The 21,031-nt window shown below is 42.4% G+C and overlaps 1 protein-coding gene across 4 annotated transcripts in view; it reads right to left on the bottom strand.

Annotated features, from left to right (window-relative positions):
• LOC133107932 (pleckstrin homology domain-containing family G member 3) overlaps positions 1-20,691 on the bottom strand; it is a 72,438-nt gene extending 51,747 nt beyond the window's left edge. Inside the window, exons 1-3 of one of the 4 annotated variants that reach the window (XM_061217288.1) lie at positions 20,439-20,691; positions 17,311-17,369; positions 747-2,006 (exon numbers count right to left, since the gene is read on the bottom strand). Coding sequence is in view for 2 of the 4 variants with exons in the window: in XM_061217271.1 (XP_061073255.1) it covers positions 1,939-1,987 (49 nt within the window). In the remaining 2 variants the exon portion in view is untranslated. The remainder of the gene's footprint in view (positions 1-746; positions 2,007-17,310; positions 17,370-20,438) is intronic. The other 3 variants (XM_061217271.1, XM_061217279.1, XM_061217262.1) reach the window with 3 other exon arrangements.
• Positions 20,692-21,031: the final 340 nt, after the last annotated feature.

Below are 21,031 nucleotides of genomic sequence, written 5' to 3'. Positions count from 1 at the left end.
GAGAATTCACTTTCACACTCCATCTCAAAGCTAAATTCCATAGCACACTGCTTCTGTTTTGCCAAACTCATCTTCTGTAGGACCTGCAACATCTGTACAGTGATTCTATTGGACCTTACAGAGTTTAGCTTTCCATGGTGCAAACCATGGAAAACAATCTTTTGAGGACCCTGTCAGTGTTCTAACTGGTCAGAAGAGCTAGTATTTCCTTGGTTCAAGGGATGCAACAGAAGAATTGACTCAAAAATGGAGCTTTACACTCTTCCAACCAGCAGAAAAACACAGCCAAATATAGTGAAATGAAACATGCTTGCATAATATAGCTTGTTCTGTTTTGAATTTCCCTTTGGACTACATATAGGACATTTGTGCCAAAAGTGGAGCGGGAGAGACAAGATAGATGTTTTGTTGAATAGAAATAGTTTATCAAAAGACCTTCAAATGTAATTCATCATGCGACCACAAGCGACCTGATTCAAATCCCACACACACACACATCACACAAACACAAGAAAAACAGAGCTACAACCTTCACCTTCACTTACATGCGCACAGCTACACACACACACACACACACACACACACACACACACACATTCAGCACAGATTTCCCTACTCTTCTCAGAACAAGCCTTGCTTTGATGCATTAATGGTAACCTGACAGGTGCTCCTCAGACAAATTCACATATTTTAACCCCAGAGGTGAATTTGCGCTGGAATGTGGCTTTAATGGCAGCTTTGTTTACCTTAGCACAGAGCAGCGAGGCCCTTTAACGCAAGCATTCCTCCCGCCTCTTCACCCCCAACCAACCGTCACTCCACACGACCGCCTGGCTCCCAGCTGCAGCTCCCCTCACTCTAACAGCTCCAGGGCGTGGGGGGGGGGGGTCAAGCCCGGAGAGCGTCTACAGGCTCAAAGTCGACCCACAAGCTTAAAGGGTGCAGTTCGGTTTCGACACCAACATAAGCGAAGGGAAGCGAAAGACCCGGAGCTCAAGAGCTGGGAAAAGAAGTGGGGTGCAAGTGGCTTGGGGCCCTGCCCACCTGTGGGTGACAGCAGCACCCAGGCACTGGCCCCTTTTGGCAGCGGTGGTGGAGTGACGGCCGTGGCAGAGAAAAGGGGCCATTGACACACTGGAGTGCCCGGGCCAGAGTGTTAGCTCAGCACTAAGCACGCCCGCCAGCGGGGGAGCCGCACAGACACAGCCTTTACAGACATAAAGAGGCACTGTGCGCCTGCATCGCCTCAACACTGACATTTATCTTACGGCTGTAAAAAATCACCCCTTCCACGTACAGGACGAGAAGAGGAAACGAGAAGGAGGGAGCCATTCCGGCTCTGCGCTCTGGGTGGCTGAGCCGGCCGCACGGTTTCTGCTAATTGTCCTTGATTCAGAAGCATTCCAGCACTTGTCTGGGTCTGTGCATTAAAAGGTTTCAGCTGTGCAAACGGGCCGATGCGGAGAGTTGCCAGGAGTGATGCAGCAGCAGACAAAGCCTCTCTCAGTCCAGCTACAGTTGGCAGGCAGGGACAGTAGGTATTTGGCAGGCTGTGCACTCTATTTTTTGATGTTCTGTATGCTATTAAAAAATTTACAAAACCCATCAATCCAGATTAGGCCCTGTTACTGAGTGGCACTATACTTAATGTAGCTAAAAATACAAACCAGATAAGAAAAATAAACACTGGCTGATTCTGCACTAAATCTAAACAAAAGCCAACTTGCTCAAGATTATTCAACAAACTTACTGACCCTGTGAACTGCATATGGCTGAACGGTGAGCACACCCAAGTGGGAGTCAATTAGAAAGCATATAGTGAAGAGCAATCACCGAGCACATTTACTGACAGGTATACAGTAAGAAAGCACACATACTGAAAGAACAGACTATAAAGCACCCCTTGCAAGTGGGAGAGAAGGAGTTGGCATGTCTTACCTTCACCCATTGGGACCTCATATGGAGTGCTGCGAGATCCTTCTGGCATGGCACTGGGCCCTCAGGAACTGCAGATACAAATAAGGAAGAGGAGGGGTAAAGACTATGAGTAAGGTGAGTGTGAATCACAATGTCTTTAACACCAAGACCATTACTTACTGTATCTCAGACACCACAACACACAATTTCCAGCTGTTGAATCATTAGTCCCACAATGCATTGCAGATTTGCACATGGCACACAAAGGGAAAAGGGAAGTTCATATCTGCTCTGTCTGGATTTCAGGGATACCAAATGATGGGAAACCCATAAGGAGCATTATAATGGGATTTCAATTTTCACCTTGTTATTAAGGCCGTGCACTTTATTAGTAGTTTTTCACCTGGAAAAGATATGGAGCGTAGCCTTGTTTTTGCAGCTGGCCAATTTTACACGAAGCAATTACTCCTGTGAGTGATTTATAGGGTATGGAAAACCACAGAAAGAAGGCTATGGAAACATTCTCCACACTGAGCAGGTGTTCTGGGTGTTTAGAGACAAAGTGTGGAAACTTCACAATAGATTGAAGGAACTTGCCTTAGTCTCTCATTTCCTGACAGCAATGTACATGCTATAATTAACCTATAGATATATTTAAATCACATATAACAAATAAAATACATAAATGGCCATAATCAAATATCCCATTGCCTTTGTCTATTTGTCTTATATATTATGTAAATAAAATGTACACATGATTAATATTAGTATATATACACCATATGGCAGCACATTGGAGGACCTAATACAAGATCATATTGAAAATAATCCCCCAAGGTTTGGTCTTTTTCCCAGTCTTCTGATAGGGATGAGAGTGGTGGAGAATACACAGCTGGTTGGCAGCATTGCCGCCTCTGCTATTCCATTGATAAGTGATAAGTCCAGTGTTTGGTGCAACATCTGCAGCAGAGGTGTTACTGGAGCCAACAAACACTAGCGGCCAAGACCCAGACACAAAGAGGACACATGGCAGACTCTACGTCACACATAGTGTACGTGTGTGCCTGCCTGCCACCTCCAGTAACTCAAGAAACCACCACATATACGGGAACTATAACATACAGTATCCATCCATCCTGTTACTCAATACAAAAATCTAAAAATTGCAATTGGACTAAAGATGTTTATAGAGCATTCAGTTCCACAGTATTGTTGAACAAACTTGTTGTCCAGTAATTTCTCAACCCCAGCCAGCAGGTGATTTTGTAATTTCATTAATGTTTCTAGCAGTTTCCGAGTGGCTCCTCCTCTTACACCCAAACGGCCCTGTCAATCATGCAGAGGCAGTGGGAGAAATGACCACCATATCCTGGAGTTAAGCTGTTGCTTCCTGTCACACGGCCCTCTCCCTTGGCATTGTGGGGGATTTCTCAGTGCCCGGCTCCACTCACACATTCTTCAGTCAGATGTTCCCACAGACACGGCCAGCTTGCAAGAAGATAGCTTGCTGCACCACTTCAAAGGAATAGTGCTCATCCGTGGATGGATTCACTTTCCGGGCACAGATTCCTGATGAGATCATGTGCTAACAGGGAAGCAGCACTATATTTACATTTATATTAATGGCATTTGGCAGACGCGCTTATCCAGAGCGACAGTTTATTAGACTACGCAGGAGACAATCCTCCCCTGAAGCAATGCAGGGTTAAGAGCCCTGCTCAAGGGCCCAATGGCTGTGTGGATCTTAATTGTGGCTACACTACAGATCGGACCACCGACCTTGTGGGTCCTAGTAATGTATCTTAACCGATAAGCTACAGGCTGCCCTATACTACCCACTACTACCAATGCATAGCAGTGTGGACCATACCTGGTTACTCCATCCAGATTAATGCAGTGTGATGAGCCACCCACCACTATGCAACATGAGCCCACTTCCTGTAAGAATGCATCAAAATGCTCTACACTGGACAACACCCAGGCCCCCTTGAAAAGCTTTTAAAGGTAATAATAGGTGCATATTTTGGCTCAAGCAGTACAGTGGAACATCGAAAAATGCAAACCTTATCAGAAATATTGTCAAATGTTTTGCTCAGTGAATTGAGAAGCCAAAGTAGAGGCTCTTCCTGACATGCTGAATATCAGCCACACTTCTCTTCCTGACTGGCACAACCTGCATGAGAACCGCAGTCCCCACACGCTCCCAGAGGTGGGGGTAGGATGCTCACCCTCTCAACTGATGTACTTTTTGTTTTCCTTTCAATCATTTTCTCCTCCAATAACCTAAATGAGGCCAGAGCTAGAAATCAGGCAACAGCACATCTTTTCCTCTCATTTCCTTTTTCACTGCTCTCGCTCTCTCACTCGCTCTCTCTCAATCTCACTCATCGCCGTCATTAAAATATGAAGCATGTGGACGCAAGCGGACCCCTTGCTGAACTCGAAGAGAGGACAATACAGTCATCCGCCATTGAGTTCGAAGGCCGTCAATCAGTTATCCGCTGGCAGCCAGTCAGGAAGTTTGAAGGGCAGAACAATTTATTTAACCATTTGAAAGTAATGCTGAGGTTTGACCTCAAAGTTACCAGCATTAATGCTGCACTGAAACTCTGATGTAGAAAAAACCTGAGCTGAACACACCCAATGACCCTGAGAAAGCATAACCAAACATAGTACATCTGCACTGCAAAAGTACAAAACTGGTGGAGGCAGAAGCAACTGTGTAGCCTTGAGCCTGGAAACCAAAGGTTGCAGTTTTCAGAATCCAGTGTCAGAAAAGTCACGGCTGTAGTACCCTTGAGCTGAATATAAAAAAAAGCATTCAAAAACATTCTGTATTCTTGGCTGACACTAATCCAGGGCTTGGCAGTTAAATATACCTCACCAGACCACAGTACCACCACCTTCCTGCAGATGTCACCACCACTAAAGGAACTGTGGCTGGCAGTGATCTATTGCATTTCAACAAGAACCTTACTGGAGTCATAAATCTGTCTATCTGCACTCACTAATCCAGCTGTCAGAACTTCTGTTATGCAAGTAACCGAAACCTTTAGCCTCAGTTATTTACTGCAACAATTCCCTGTCTCAGACAGCTTCTTGGATGTGATAACCAGCAAGTATAGGTTTAGGAACAACACAAAACCCTTTCATTGTTACGGTACAAAATAGTATTCTTAAAAGAGCGAAAACGTCGCGTGAACCATGCCTCCTCTACACACCGGCCTGGCCTGAATGGATTGATTCTAAATGGAGGCACACGCGCTTGTGTCTTATCAGTGTGGTGGGGAAATTCTTCCCATACCACAGCACAGAGCTGCTCAGTGTTTGGTGTTAGTTTGTGCCAGGCACTCGCTAACATATGGCCTTCAGGCTGAGGCTGAACAGGCCTGTGTGTCCATGGCCCGGGCTCTTATGCCGGGCTCACAGCTAGGAAGAACAGCTGGGACTGCAGCAGCACACCAGGGAAGCGATCCATCACACCCAAAGGACACTGGGACTGGACAAAAACACAAGGTGAGTTTTGGGCACACAAAGCTTCTCTGGTGTAGTGCCAATACTCACCCATGATAACCCAGACTCCCCTGACATAGATAGGACTTCCTCCAGATTCCCAGGATTGCCCTTGGCCCAAACAGGATGTATTATCAGACAATAGATGTAATTGAATCCTTGAACCTGTGCATATTTGCCAGAGTTCAAGAGTTTGGGAGGTAATTCAGAGTTAATAGATGCAAAGCCATACTCCCTGATTGAAAGGTACAAGGTGCGACACAGTGGTACACATTTGACTGTTAGGCTCTCACAGCGGAGATAATTGGGGTGTAGCTCCATAAGCGTTTTTGTCCTTAACTGAATTAGCACAGATGACTGAGCCTGAAGACTGGTCTCCTGCGATTACCGGGGAGCCTTTTAGACTTGCGTATCTTGCTTTGTGAAGATCAGAGGTACTGGAATTCTTTTAGGATTAAGCTCAGCATTGTTCCAATTGCTCTCCAATGCTGGCCAATGCCCCATGCTGACAGCCAGACCTGCTTAGCCAAAACTGGCACAGGGGCTCACAAATTGAAATGCATGGGAACATAGACCACACATTAAAATCCTGGATGCAAATGCAGTGCACAGCTGAGTGTTAGAGTTTTTCAGATTACCTGTCATCACTGATGCTAAAAACACAAGACTCTTTATTTGAATTTATGCATATAGAGCCAACTTTCATCATCTTACCAAATGACATAAACACGTGAGGCATCGTTGCACCCTTTCTGGACAGTACGTCATTCCCAAGTGGGAAAGACAGGGACTGGGTGACATGACTGGGAAGCCACAATAAACAAACATGTTCAAGCGGCCCACTCCTGGTCACATGCACAGTTGCAATACAAAAGGCTTAATTTTGCCAGGCTACTCTAGCTTGCTGACCAATGGCTCCATCGCACAATGGCTTGCACACAAAATATACAATCGAGCACTTCCAGACACAACACCAGCACTGGTCAAATGCATTTAGTGCAGAAATAAAATTCTCCTACACATCCATCACCTGCTCCTACCTGTAACTGGACCACCTGGTGTGAGATACAGATGCAAGCTATCCAACAAGATTCTAACACATGACAATAAAACTACGGGGGTTTCAATTTGTATGATCTTAACACAAGAAACACAAAATAAGTGGAACCTTTAAACCATTAACCCATTAAAAAGGACTGCCGTGGCTCATTGACTTCCTGTGTTAACACCCCAACGCAAAAACACACAAATACACACAAAGCTTAAATAGCACACCAGCACACCTATCACATATGGTACAGGCAGAAATAACAGGTTTATCTACTGTAAAGGTGTTCTAAAGATAAATACACATTTATCAGTTTCTTAAAACTCTCCACTGCATTTCTTTTTTTTCTTTTTTTATTATTCTTTTTTTTATATTCCCCTCCATACAAAAAAAAAAATATATACATTGGTAAATTTCAGAGAGAGAGAGAGCTTGAGTTGAAAACAGCTGATGTAGAACCACTTTGACTTTGTTGACGGAAATGTCACAGCACAGAGTGAGCAAGTAACACACTTGACATAGGAGATAAGGCAGAGGTGAGCACTAAGCGAGAGCTAATAAATTAATAAGCGGAATAAGCTTTGGAATAAGCGAGAGCTAATAAATTAATACATAGCAAATACCTAATCCCAAGAATCCTGTGACAGTATCATTCCTTATTTTTCTTTGAAGCAAAGAAATTTGAAAGAATTTCAAATCTCTAAGAATTTTTATTTTTATTTTTTTTTAATAAAAAGTCAACCCAGAGGTGAGTTCCAGTATGTTCACCACACATCAGCGAAAGTGGGGAGGGAAATGATCATTACGATAACTAGGTGCTAGCCCATAACATGCCTTGGGAATGAACGGGAAGCCAATGCAGGGAAGCTAGGATCTAGGTGATGTGTGCTTTCTTTGAAGATTTTGTGATGAGTCTGGCTGGCTGGCAGTAATTATTCCAGGACTTGGAGTCCAGCAAAGGCTTCTTCAGAAGTGGTTGAATAATTGCACTCTTTACTGTAAGAGGCTGGGACAGTACTAGGCCCAAGCGATACATTTGTTATAGCCAAGATGTGTGGACAGTCAGTTCCATACTGCTTTAAGACATCTGGCAGGCAAGATGTCAAGGGCAGTAGGGTACTTGAAGAAGACTTCATTTTTATAATAAGCTCAGTGAGAGTCTCAATGGAGATTCAATGAAAAGACTCAAAGGAGGTGGGAGCCTTTATTAGAATAGTTACATCTTGCGATTGTCTAAATTAAGAAAGAAATTGAGACTAGTACACACTCAATGCTTTCTTTGTCCAAAGCTAAACACGAAACCACCTAATCAGCTAAAACAAGTTAGAAGAGAGAAAGACCCATCCTGGATAAGATTAAAAGGGAGCATGAAGGCAAAAAGAGGACTGTTGTCCTGAGCAAACATTCTGTGAAACATCTGTAATGGACTGAGATCCAGGCCCATGCCTTTCTCCACACAGCTGATAATTGTGCTATCCCAGATTTGACCTCCTAGGATGAAGGGCTGAAGATAAGCCTCTAAATTCATCACAGCTGCCAGTCAATTGCTTCTGAAGAAAGATCTGGGAAATTACTCCAAGAAATGGTAATCAGATGCAAAGTGTTTCTCTCTGTTGCTTTTTGCCTTAGCTGAAGATAGGATTCCTTTAATCTCCTCACATTTCAGCAGCCAGGTTGCCAACGTGTGCTTGCTTCACTGAGGTTGTGAAGAGAAGAACAGCTGTGTGGGCCACATCCAGCACAGGAAAATTGGCTTCTTCTGACCCAGGATGTCAAAGTGACACATAGTACACCATGGTATTTTGCCTGAACTAAAAGACAAAATGCTATCACAATGGATGCTTGCAGGGATTTAAAACCGCATACTACCCTCAGCATTCTAAATTGTTGAAGCTAATTGTTGTAGCCAACTGGACACATTCCAAATGAAGTTCCTTTGGCGTCATCGATCTTTGGCCTCTGGTACACATTAGAACACATTGCTGTCGAGTCTGACACTAATGAGGATCAGCACCTCCTACTCCAAGGCCACGGTCCTCTCCCAGAAAATGATGGCCTATTCCCTTCAGGTGAAGGGAGAAATTATCTTGAGGTCACGTATTCACAAGTGAGGGTAAACAGGATCATGTGAGCGACCACTGGTTGGGGGCAGCAGCTGCAGTAATGCGGGCGTTGTATCGGAACATACAAATCAAACCAAAACCTCACTGTAGTCATTAAAGATTGCATGGTACATTTTAACAAGAGCATGGGTGCTTACCCCAGTCAGAATTCTTACACAAAACTGTTTGTCTCCATCTGGCCATATAACCTTCACTGCTACAATAGTGTGCAAAACTTTGGGCACCCCTGGTGCCTTTTACAAAAAGCCAGTGAACAGAAACAAACCTGACCTCTAAATGGCACAATGTTAAACATGACACATTTCCTCACATTTTAAAGCAAGATTGCTTTTTATTTGAATTACACTTAGAATTTCGAAAAGGCCCTGTGCAAAGGTTTGGGCACCCTTTCAGTAAGTACTCTTCCTTGGGCAACTATAACAGCTTGTAATGGGCTTCCTGTAGCCAGCAAATAATCTTTCAATTCTAGCTTTTGGAATTTATCCCCCTTCTTCCTAGCTGAACACTTCTAGCACAGAAATATTATTCGGCCTCCTCTTGATATTTGGTGGAATCCATTCTTCCTTCCACCTGCACAATATTTCCTGTGCCCCCAGCTGCCACACAACCCCAAAGCATAATGGATCCACCTCCATGCTTCACAGTTGGCAAAATATTATTCTCTACAAAGCCTTCACCCTTTTTTCTCCAAGCACACCTTCTTTGGTGGTGGCCAGAAAGTTAAATTTTGGTTTTGTCATTCCAAAGCACATTGTTCCATAAGGCTTCAGCCTCCTCAATGTTTTCTTTTGCATACTTCAGATGGTTCATTTTGTGTTGAGGTCATTCTTTCTTGCAATGCTGCCACGTAGGTCTTTGTTGTCTAAAGGAAGTTTGTTGTCCTGTGAACAGCTATACCTGTGTTTGCTACTTTTTGCGCCCCACTGTACATCTAATTGGCTGGATAATGCAGTACCCACTTAGCTATACTCTGATTCCCCAGGTCATCATTGTAAACAGGGTGGCTTACCTCAACACAGATAAATTAAAATACATGCCAAATATGCCCTCTTTAGGTTATGATTCGTCATGGATCCCAGTTCACCGATATGGAGAAAAGGAGGCTCTCGAGGACAGGGACACCCTGAGGTGATCAGAAAGAGAAAAACTCTTGACTGGGAGGTTCATATCAACATCACTGCCTCCTGAGAGGGGCCTGATAGGGTCGCAGACAGCGAAAAGGAAGTGACATCACTGGAGGGGCATGTGAACAGTCACTCTCACACATACAATACTTTCATACATGGCTCACAGTCTATAAACTAGCACACAGCTACAAATACGAGGGAAGAAGAGGAACTTTTTCATGTGAAAAAACACATCTCCAAACAAGGCCTTTAAGAGTACTATACAAGTAGGGTGTTCCCATCAAAGACCGGCTGAATTGGGATAAACAATGAACAGTATTGTGAAACAGTAATAACATGAATGGACATGCCATTTTCTGTGGCATTTAAATGTAACACACCAATTTCATAACACAAAACTCGGAATTCTGCCATGTCTGCAACCAGGTTCTTTGTCTTCTAAGTGATTGAAGACAATTCTGTGATTTTCCAATTACCGCTGAGTTACAACATAGACATTCAACCGTATATAGGACAGCAAGACCATCAACGGAAGGAAATGACTCAGCTTTAATGCATAATTATACCTTGACAGCTACTCTAAATCCACAGATAAAAGCCAACTACAAGAGTGGAAACATACCAGAAGGGACTTTCATAATTCCCACTACTCTTAATGTGAGAGGTATCTTCAAATCAGACTCCGGAAAGCAATCTACTAAACTAGAAGACTTTCCAAGTGGGAGGCAAACTAATGAAGTGTTGGGAATCAGCTAAAAATAGTATTTCTGGGCATAACCCACCCCTTGGTCTCACAGCCTTCCTGCCAGAGAGGAAACCCAAAAATCTCATCCAAAAAGCATCAGCCCAACAAGGCCCAGGGGATTCTGGGAGTACAACACAAGTCATCTGGGATTCCATCAACCAATGAGAGGGCTTCCTTGGAGCAGTGTCATAATGTTTATATTATGGGAAAAACCCTAGAGCAGGCACACGGATAAGCATGGATGGAGTCTATTCGGCTGCAAGCTGAAACAAAGTCTTATTATTTCAGTGGTATGGTCCTGTGTATTTTGCCTGACCTCTTCCTTAGCCCCCTCTAGCTCTCTGGCAAACACACACTCTCACCAACGCTAACCGACCGCACTCTTTCCCACGTCACTCCGCTTGTGGTTTAGCCATGACACAATTCACAGGAGAGAACTATTTGCTCAGCCTTGGGAAGGCAGGACAAATCACACAAAACACTACAAAGCTGGCTATTTCCCCCATTCTATGCTTTCCTGGCTTATTTTTTGATGCGGAGGAACACTATTATTGGGATTTACATTGCATTACATGCATGACATTCATCAGAGCATATAGTGAGCTGGGAGAAATCGACTCTCCAGAAATCTACTCTCAACAGACATTTTATGGCAGCACATATAAGCTCTCACACAAAAAGTGTATCTGAGCTGCTATGATAAACAATATCAGACAATTTAATTACAAACATATGCAGGCAGTTAAACAGAAATGTAATGGATGATGGAAAGAGATTAATCTACTGTGGGCTCACTCCTGTGTTCTACTTAGAAAATTGCCCTAACATATTTCTAATATATAGTTTTTTCTGTATTAATCTGTATTAAATCTGGAATTAAAACTCCCAACAAAATGCCATTCTAAAAGCCATCCACTTTGTAATGTATTCTCCATGTTCTTAAATCCAGGCCAGTGCTTCGTAATCACAGCACAATTCAAAGGCTCCCACTGCAATCTAGACGATAAGCCTTCTACCCTTGTGAACACCCAAGGAGCCAGGCGAAGATAAACAGCCTTGGTGCTCTACTGGTGCACGTACGCCCCACCGCAGTCCAATTTGTTAATAAGCATTTCCTTTGCTGGTTACCAAATACGCTGGGAATGTCATGCTTCCCTTGAAAAACAAGTCCAAATGAGGCTGTGGACGACGACAACTTAATTTCATGTATTTATTTATTGTAGGGTATGAGGTTAATATAAAGCACCAGGGAAAACTTCCAAGTGCCACACATGCAGCTTTTATCTTGATTACCCCTTTCTTCCAGGTCAACAGATCGTTTGATTCCTGTGGGATAAAACAAGTCTTGGGAGTTCAGAGGCCATTCCGGCCAGTATTCAGATGATAGCTGTTCAAAGCCAGATACAAAGCTTTGAAAAGCACCTTTGATCAATAATCAATATAGGGCATCACTTTCCTAACTCCATGCCTGCCTCTGGGATAACAGTTCTCTCAGCCTCTCTCAGTTCTCTCAGTTCTCTCATGGATGAATAGCTTTTCTTATCTGTTGTGAGGTGCTGGACAGTGTACTGCTAGCGTGGTCTGAGGTGTATGCCAGACTGGTTTGCTGAACTTTGTACTCCTGAATAATTACAAGAGGCAAGCAGATTTGATAGTGATTAATTCACATGTGACCAGAGTAAGGCAGTTTATCTTGACTGCTTTAGTAAAAGAAAATGAAATGTGATGGGTTATACGCAACGGTAATCACTGCTAGCCACCAAGGACAAGGCTGTCTGTCAAGAAATTATCATTATAATCATAATTTTCGGTTGGAGCGTTGGATAGTGGTGAGGGAGGTTTCAGTGTCAATTGCCAGGTAGGGCATTTTTGGAAAAGAGCTTAACCCCTTAAGTATCAGGTCCCCTTAAGGTGGGGTTTTTTTCTGTATTCATTCCTTGTTTCACAGTGTAATTTTCAATCACTATGGTAGCAGGATATACCGTTTGATAAGCATTAAAACTCACAGTTCCCCCTATATAACCTATTTTAAGATGCCATTGCTTTAGCAACAACAGTTCCTCATTTTGTATGTGGGCGGTAAATCGAGTGTGGGGGGACCTCATCTTCTCTGCATTTTGGAAATCCACAGACTACATGCTTCAAGGTGTTGCAGTGCAATTTTAATGGCAAGGGTACAGTGAACTAAATGCATAATAGTTTCTAATTCTACAAAGCCACAATAATCTGCATATTTTCAGTGAGAAAAAAAGCTTCCTCTTCTATTGTGTTTGAGCTTCTGTAACTTTGTTTTAGTAATACCTAGAGTAATTCCGACCAATAGGGTAGTAGTCAAAAGGGTTCAAGAATACTAACCTTTTTTCAAGCTTGTGTTAAGAACAGGGTGCAATACATAAGACTTCAGACAATAAACTGAATGACTTCAGCAAATAATTGCCCTTGTAAAGCATGAGCTATGTGAAAAAACTTTCCAGGTGGAATTATCTGAAATTCCATATTCCATGTGATCAGTTCCACCCTTCTGCCCAGGATTTCTGGTTCCTGCTGCCTGTGATGTCAGTCCTGCGCTTGGCATTAACACAGTGCTCTGTGGGAACAGGGGGCTCCACTTTAGCCAGTTCTCGAGCTTCTGAAGCATGCAATGTGAATTTAAAAAGCAGTCCCTCGAAAAACACATGGAGAAATCCTTGGGTATGTTAATATCCCCGTGAGGCATGTAGAACCTGCACAAATGCAGTGCCAACACAGGGAGAAACTTTATATGCAGTACAGTAGGAAGTATAATTCTTGCCAAACTTAAATAGCAAACCACATGAAAGGAAACAATAAAAAAAGAAAAGAAAACTGCTGCAAAGACAAGAATGTGCCCATGTCACACACATAGTGTCTCCTGACAGAATCTGCTGGAAACATGAAGAACCAGATTATGGGGGTTAAATGACATGGGCTATGTGGTTATTCAAGTATTGCAGCTGTGGAAAAAAAGCTGAGCTACACATCCAGTGTACTGCCTTACAAGAAGGAGAGGCCAAGGTCTTTCTTCCTATGCAATGAAAGGATCGAGCCCCCCAACATGCAAGCCCTACTGCACCATTGTGCACTGACAAGGCCGGTAATCTAGCGGGAATGGCATCCGAAACCATCTGAGAATCTGTTTTTCGGCCGCCGGTATGAGTGCAAACGGCTGAAACCGCACACCCCCTTCTTTGGGAATGTTCCCAAAACCACAATGACTGCACGCCGAACCGCGATCCTTAAATTCTGCTTTCTGGTTCACACATTCCTGCTGCTGGAAACCAGAGAATTCCTGACATTGTGCAGCATGTTGCCAGTATGCCCCGTTTCAAAGCTCTTCACTTTTCACACATATTCTGCAGTAGTGTAAAAGGTAATTGGCCCTTTAAGAGCAGACTGCCACCCTATACAAAGTACCTTGTTGCCAGTCTGGCTTTACAGCTCTATCAGCAATACAATGATGCCAGCACTTAGATGCGCCTCAGAGATCCAGCCTGTTCAAACACACGGAGAAAGACACTTGGCAGATAATGTTCTTTGTTTAACTTCTAGGTTTACTTCAACATTTGCCATTGTAACACTGCCTCACATCATGCTGCAAGAATTTGCAGGTCTTGTAGGTCCCAGACTATGGGTGGAAGACTTGACTATTCTTAAACAGTATAGCTTACCTCCTATGGGCTTTTTTGAAATTCGGTTTATGTTTTCTGCAAAGAAAGTTTTTTTGTGGGCAAAGAAAACAACTTTTGTGCTTTATAATGGTAGGAAATATAACACTGCTGTATAAGCTTCTTCTGAAGTGTGTTTTTTTTAAACCACAAACTCACAAATGTCCCTATAACAGCAATTATAAAGGCTGCAGGTCATCAGAAACTTCTGCAGGTATCCAAATTATCCTTCCTCAGACACAAAAACCATTGACTGGCAGTCGAAAACAGATGTAACAATGTATATAATATCAAAATCATCAGAATATGTGCTGGCCACTGTACAATAACATTTTGTTTTATTGAGAAGCATCAAGTAGTTGTCATCAAATACTAGACTGTGTCCTGGCCAATTGTTTCACTATGGAAAGCCATCCCAATTTTAGTGCAATACCATATACAGTCAGAACAGATGTGTAGAAGAGAATTACTTCAATGGTTCAATTAACCATTGAAGTCCTCCATTCTCTACTTAAGTTCACTATAAGGTCAGGGCATGTGCATATCTGATAGCTTGCTATAAACAATTGGAAGTTGTAGATTACACCCTCCAGACGGTATTTTTGGAGTAATTCTGCAGCATGATAATCCGAGCAGTAGGTTGCACTGCACTTTGATCCCACCGCTTTCTCTTCAGATCCGGTAAATGACCGGCTTGCATGATAGCCCATGTTGTCTGCCCCGATATTTACAAAGCACAGACTGGCACAGACAAACTATCGGAGCAAGTGTGTGGAAATATCTTAGTTTCTGTTAGTTCTCTGATATCACAGCCGGTGTCCTCATGAACGAGATAAGAAACATTAGCTCTGGCCTCCTTCCCCAGCTCAGCCCTTATCTACAGTGAATCAGGAAACAGTGAGTGTGCTGCAGCACCCCAGTGCGTTGGGTAGGACAAGGGGAGCCAGCCTAAAGAGGAACTGGGTGTGCCCACTGCACTGAAACGCATAGCAGTGCTGATCCGAGACAGAGAGGATCCATTGTTCAGCACTTCCCAAAACCACACTGGCCTGCCCCCTCAGTACTAGAAGTGTGATGTCCATTAAGCCTAAATGTCACAACCATCGCAGGACATCAACAGTAGGATTAAAGAGAGTAATGCTGCTGAAGAGTGGAGACTGATATCTTACTAACAGTCCTTTGTTTCATTCAATCAATTGCTCATGGGAAAATTCCTACAACTTCTGATACACAGCCTGAAGCTTCCATGAACTCCCCTTTACTGTCGAAGAGCGGGGCTTGGTTCTCATGAACCGGCAGTGGAAAGAGTCCTTTTTATTTTCAGACAGAGGGCAAAATCGGTTAAGTTTGATAGGAACATTTATTTGTGCTTAGATCATCAATCCGGCATCCCTTCACAGAACCCTGACAATTTTAAGCAAATATTGTCCACCCCTATAAAACAGTTCTGTGTCCTACACATCAAGGTATCGGACCAAAGTTCAACAGAACAAGGTCACAAACTGTGAAACCTTCCTATGCACACAACTGGTCAACTGGTTATTCATATCAGTAAGTAGACTCCAGAGATCAGCTGTTGACAAAGCGTATGACAGTAAAGTCTAGACAAGATACACTGCTTCCCTGTTTGCTGCACCCGGCGTAGACAATAACCATTCATCTCTAGTTACTCAAGAGACGGGCCAATAACTGAATTATGACAGCAATACACTTTACAAGGGAAAGGGAAGGGAAAAAACTGTCTATATCCAATGCATGACCTCACCAAAGACTGATATTGAGTAAGCACAACTGGACACTTATATAACATGCCAAATTGAGAAGGAGCATGATACCAAACTAATATATATATACATATATATATATATATATATATATATATATATATATATATATATATATATATATATATATATTCCTACATGGACTCATATTCATTGGTAGCAGCAACCATTTTGAATGGAGCCTTCGCCAATACAGGCCCAACCCTCCTTTCTATCTGGGCAAAAATCTTCAGAATGGCAAAGCCTCACTTCCTGGCAAGATGAGGGCACGACAGGACGCTTTTCAGAGGCCTCCATAAAAAAAGGAATTCACAGGATGAAACTGTTAAACGTCCCCATTGTTAGAAGTAATCTCCTTTGTTCTGCATTGTACTTATTGAAACGAGGTGGCTGAGTAACAGACCTGCTTGTCTTTGTCATGCATTCCAGCACCCCCCCAAACGATGATGCCAGCGCACTCCCTGTCCATACAGGTAGTGGCACTGCTGGCCAGTCCAAATTATATTCTCTCTAATACATGGCCATCAACATTGACAAAACTGGAATATAACAAGCACATCCACAGTCATGTAAAACCAAAAATGACAACAAGCTCAGTTCAACAAAAAGCAGTGTGTGTGTGTGTGTGTGTGGGTGTGCGTGTGTGTGTGTGTGTGTGTCAGGTTGCCTTGATGGCCTATCTTTAATGCTATGTGCACATTACATGTAAATTAAAATACATGGCACAATGACTGCAAACCCATCGCACGTGGTCAAACAAAAGCATATGAATGCTGCAGATATAAATAACACATACAGGATAATAGCTGTGGGGAGCAAATCAGTTTAGGATCACAGCGCTTAAAAAGACTTGTGTTATTAAAAGTAGGAGACACAGGGGTCTTGGCCCCAAGTTGACCCCGGATCTTTGGGGAGTGTCACAACAACATTGCCATGTTGTGCTCGTCTTCTGAACAACACATTTGTTGATTTACATGTCTTTGCATTTTTGCTTTTGCAGATGGGCTACATTTTATTTAACTTAGGTTTTTATCCACAGAACTTTGAGACTGGACAGATCTGGTTGATTTGGAATGCTCTCATGTGTGTCAGTGATCCATTTGCTTCAGTAAATTATAATGAATACACATCAGCGGTGCTGCCCTTTCTTCATAGGATTACTTAATCAGAATCTATACGGACAGATCACCCATCTAGGGCCATTCTGTGAACTGACTGAAAAGCACAGATAATCCTCCATTCATAAATTCCATAAACGCAGTTAAGGGATCAGCCCCTGTACATATTCAATCACTTATGAAGACGTATACACCAGCAAGACCCCTCCGTTCAGCTACTTTGGGACGCCTGGCACCTCCCCCTCACCGCACCTGCACTTCTTGGTCACGACTGCTGTCTGTTCTGGCCCCACGGTGGTGGAATGATCTTCCTGTGGATATCAGAACAGCAGAGTCTCTGACCACTTTCAAACGCAGACTGAAGACTCATCTCGTCAGGCTGCACCTTTCACTCCCTACCTCACCACCATGATGCCTTGTACAGTCAGGTCCATAAATATTGGGACATCGACACAATTCTCATCTTTTTGGCTCTATACACCACCACAATGGATTTGAAATGAAATGATGTGCTTTAACTGCAGACTTTCAGCTTTAATTTGAGGGTATTTACATCCAAATCAGGTGAACGGTGTAGGAATTACAACAGTTTGTATATGTGCCTCCCACTTTTTAAGGGACCAAAAGTAATGGGACAAACTAACAATCATAAATCAAACTTTCACTTTTTAATACTTAGTTGCAAATCCTTTGCAGTCAATTACAGCCTGAAGTCTGGAATGCATAGACATCACCAGACGCTGGGTTTCATCCCTGGTGATGCTCTGCCAGGCCTCTACTGCAACTGTCTTCAGTTCCTGCTTGTTCTTGGGGCATTTTCCCTTCAGTTTTGTCTTCAGCAAGTGAAATGCATGTTCAATCGGATTCAGGTCAGGTGATTGACTTGGCCATTGCATAACATTCCACTTCTTTGCCTTAAAAAACTCTTTGGTTGCTTTCGCAGTATGCTTCGGGTCACTGTCCATCTGCACTGTGAAGCGCCATCCAATGAGTTCTGAAGCATTTGGCTGAATATGAGCAGATAATATTGCCCGAAACACTTCAGAATTCATCCTGCTGCTTTTGTCAGCAGTCACATCATCAATAAATACAAGGGAACCAGTTCTATTGGCAGCCATACATGCCCACACAATGACACTACCACCACCATGCTTCACTGATGAGGTGGTATGTTTTGGATCATGAGCAGTTCCTTTCCTTCTCCATACTCTTCTCTTCCCATCATTGTGGTACAGGTTGATCTTTGTCTCATCTGTCCATAGGATGTTGTTCCAGAACTGTAAAGGCTTTTTTAGATGTTGTTTGGCAAACTCTAATCTGGTCTTCCTGTTTTTGAGGCTCACCAATGGTTTACATCTTGTGGTGAACCCTCTGTATTCACTCTGGTGAAGTCTTCTCTTGATTGTTGACTTTGACACTCATACACCTACCTCCTGGAGAGTGTTCTTGATCTGGCCAACTGTTGTGAAGGGGTTTTTCTTCACCAGGGAAATAATTATTTTGTCATCCACCACAGTTGTTTTCTGTGGTCTTCCGGGTCTTTTAGTGTTGCTGAGCTCACCGGTGCGTTCTTTTTTTTTAAGAATGGTCCAAACAGTTGATTTGGCTACACCTAATGTTTTTGCTATCTCTCTGATGGGTTTGTTTTGATTTTTCAGCCTAATTATGGCTTGCTTCGCTGATAGTGACAGCTCTTTGGATCTCATATTGAGAGTTGACAGCAACAGATTCCAAATGCAAATAGCACACTTGAAATGAACTCTAGACCTTTTATCTGCTCCTTGTAAATGAGATAATGAGGGAATAACACACACCTGGCCATGGAACAGCTGAGCAGCCAATTGTCCCATTACTTTTGGTCCTTTAAAACGTGAGAGGCACATATAGAAACTGTTGTAATTCCTACACCGTTCACCTGATTTGGATGTAAATACCCTCAAATTAAAGCTAAAAGTCTGCAGTTAAAGCATATCTTGTTCGTTTCATTTCAATCCATTGTGGTGGTGTATAGAGCCAAAAAGAGGAGAATTGTGTCGATGTCCCAATATTTATGGACCTGACTGTATATGCCATAAATTATAATGGCACTTATATATAGATATTGTTGTATTGTATTAGATATTGTATTGTTGGACTCGGGGTATTCTAGCTGCCAGCCTTGGTACTGTATGCAAGTTTAAGTTGATGTATTCTTCAAGGGTTCCAATTGTATCCGTATGGTCACGCTAGGACTCGGAACCATACTGTCCTCTAGGGTCCTCTTCACACTTGTTCCTGTGTTCGATCTGCACTTCATTGTACGTCGCTCTGGATAAGAGTGTCTGCTAAATGCTTTGTAATGTAATGTAATGTAATACAGATTTTAAGATTTAGGCAGGTACCTACTCCAAGGATAAATTAATATTCAAATTATAGTGTCTATTAGAGTGAAACAGTTATAACAATACATGACCAGGTCATCTTATCAACTCCTGTAACAACAACAACAACAACAACAACCACAACAACAACAACAACAATAATAATAATAATAATAGTTTATTATGTGCTGTCAAATGGAATTGTTGGAAATACAGCGAATTAGCCATGGAGGAGAGACGTGACTTTACCTTATGGTACCAATTACGTGCATGGCATAGAAAGTTGCGGAACTGTGCAAGTAAAACCAACATACAAAATAGTCTAATTCTGTCGGCACCATTTCGTTTAACGTCCGTAATAAAACAAATGCATTACAAAACCACCGACATTGCGTAAATCTGAAATCTTATAAATCTGAAATCTTATAAATGTACAATGTAATACTGTATTTCAAATATTTCATTTTCTCAAAACCTACATCACTTCACAATAAACAAAATGAACGTTAGTGTTCTACCAATAGCTAATCAGTTACATTCAGTTATCCATGTGCCAAATCCACGCAAAGACGATCGCAACAGAGTGAACGGTATCTGAATTGGTAGCTACTTAACAAGTAGAATCCCGGTCTCGATAATGACACAACTTTTTGCATTAAACGTAAATCACTAGCTCGCACTTGACCTCCATATAGCCTAAGTCCAACTTAATGTAGATATAAAGGGGGATGACAAAGTGTCTGATAGTGACAATAGGCTATACATACAGTTTTAGAAACATTGAACACGGCTCGTTTAATAGCCTACTATAAACATGTGATATTCTCAAAAACTCTGCAGGAGCCCTACTTGCGCAGTGTACCGATCCGATCCAAAACAAATGCAAACATAAATTCACAGGGCTCGGATCTCGACTTCCTATGTCAGACAGATTTGAATGAATGACTACCCTAAATATTCCTTAAAAATCTAACCGTCTCAACCACAGTCAATTAACTTCAGTTTTGTCATTTTACTTACAAAATTCTAGTGTGGTGACCTCCAATTACCGAAGAACCAGCGGCGAAGAACAAAGTACGAATAATATCGAGCACATTCGGCGTTTCCTTTATACCTCCACTCTTTAGAAAACAAATCCTCGAACTACGATTTAATTCCGCACAACGTGGATACAGTTGCCTCAACTCAGTCCTAAACTAGTGGCGATAGCTTCACTAGCTTTCTGTGGAACTACAAGCAACGCTCAAAAGCGACACCTCCTTTGCGCATGCGTTGGAAATGTAGCTTCTTCTTTTTTTCAGAATTCAAATATCCTACTCGGAAAGGACAGCCCTTGATGAAAGCAATCTATTTAGGCTATATTTATAAATCTCTCACACGGGATTAAATATTTTATTTTCACACTATTTTAGATCTGTACAGAGCAACGATTAAAGAAATTACCATTCGCAGATTAGCATATAGGAAACCTTTGTCAAATTGATTCAAAACTTTGCGCTGCATTTTTTAAAAACTGGCTGGGCAAGTAGCCCAAGTCAGACAAAGATTTGATCGGACAACATAGCCGATAATACATTTCCCTTTTTAAATAAATAGTTGATGGCACAGTTTTA

The sequence above is a fragment of the Conger conger genome, chromosome 1, assembly GCF_963514075.1.
Source record: "Conger conger chromosome 1, fConCon1.1, whole genome shotgun sequence".
In the NCBI taxonomy this organism is placed as follows: Eukaryota; Metazoa; Chordata; class Actinopteri; order Anguilliformes; family Congridae; genus Conger; species Conger conger.
This window is presented reverse-complemented; position numbering and strand designations above follow the sequence as displayed.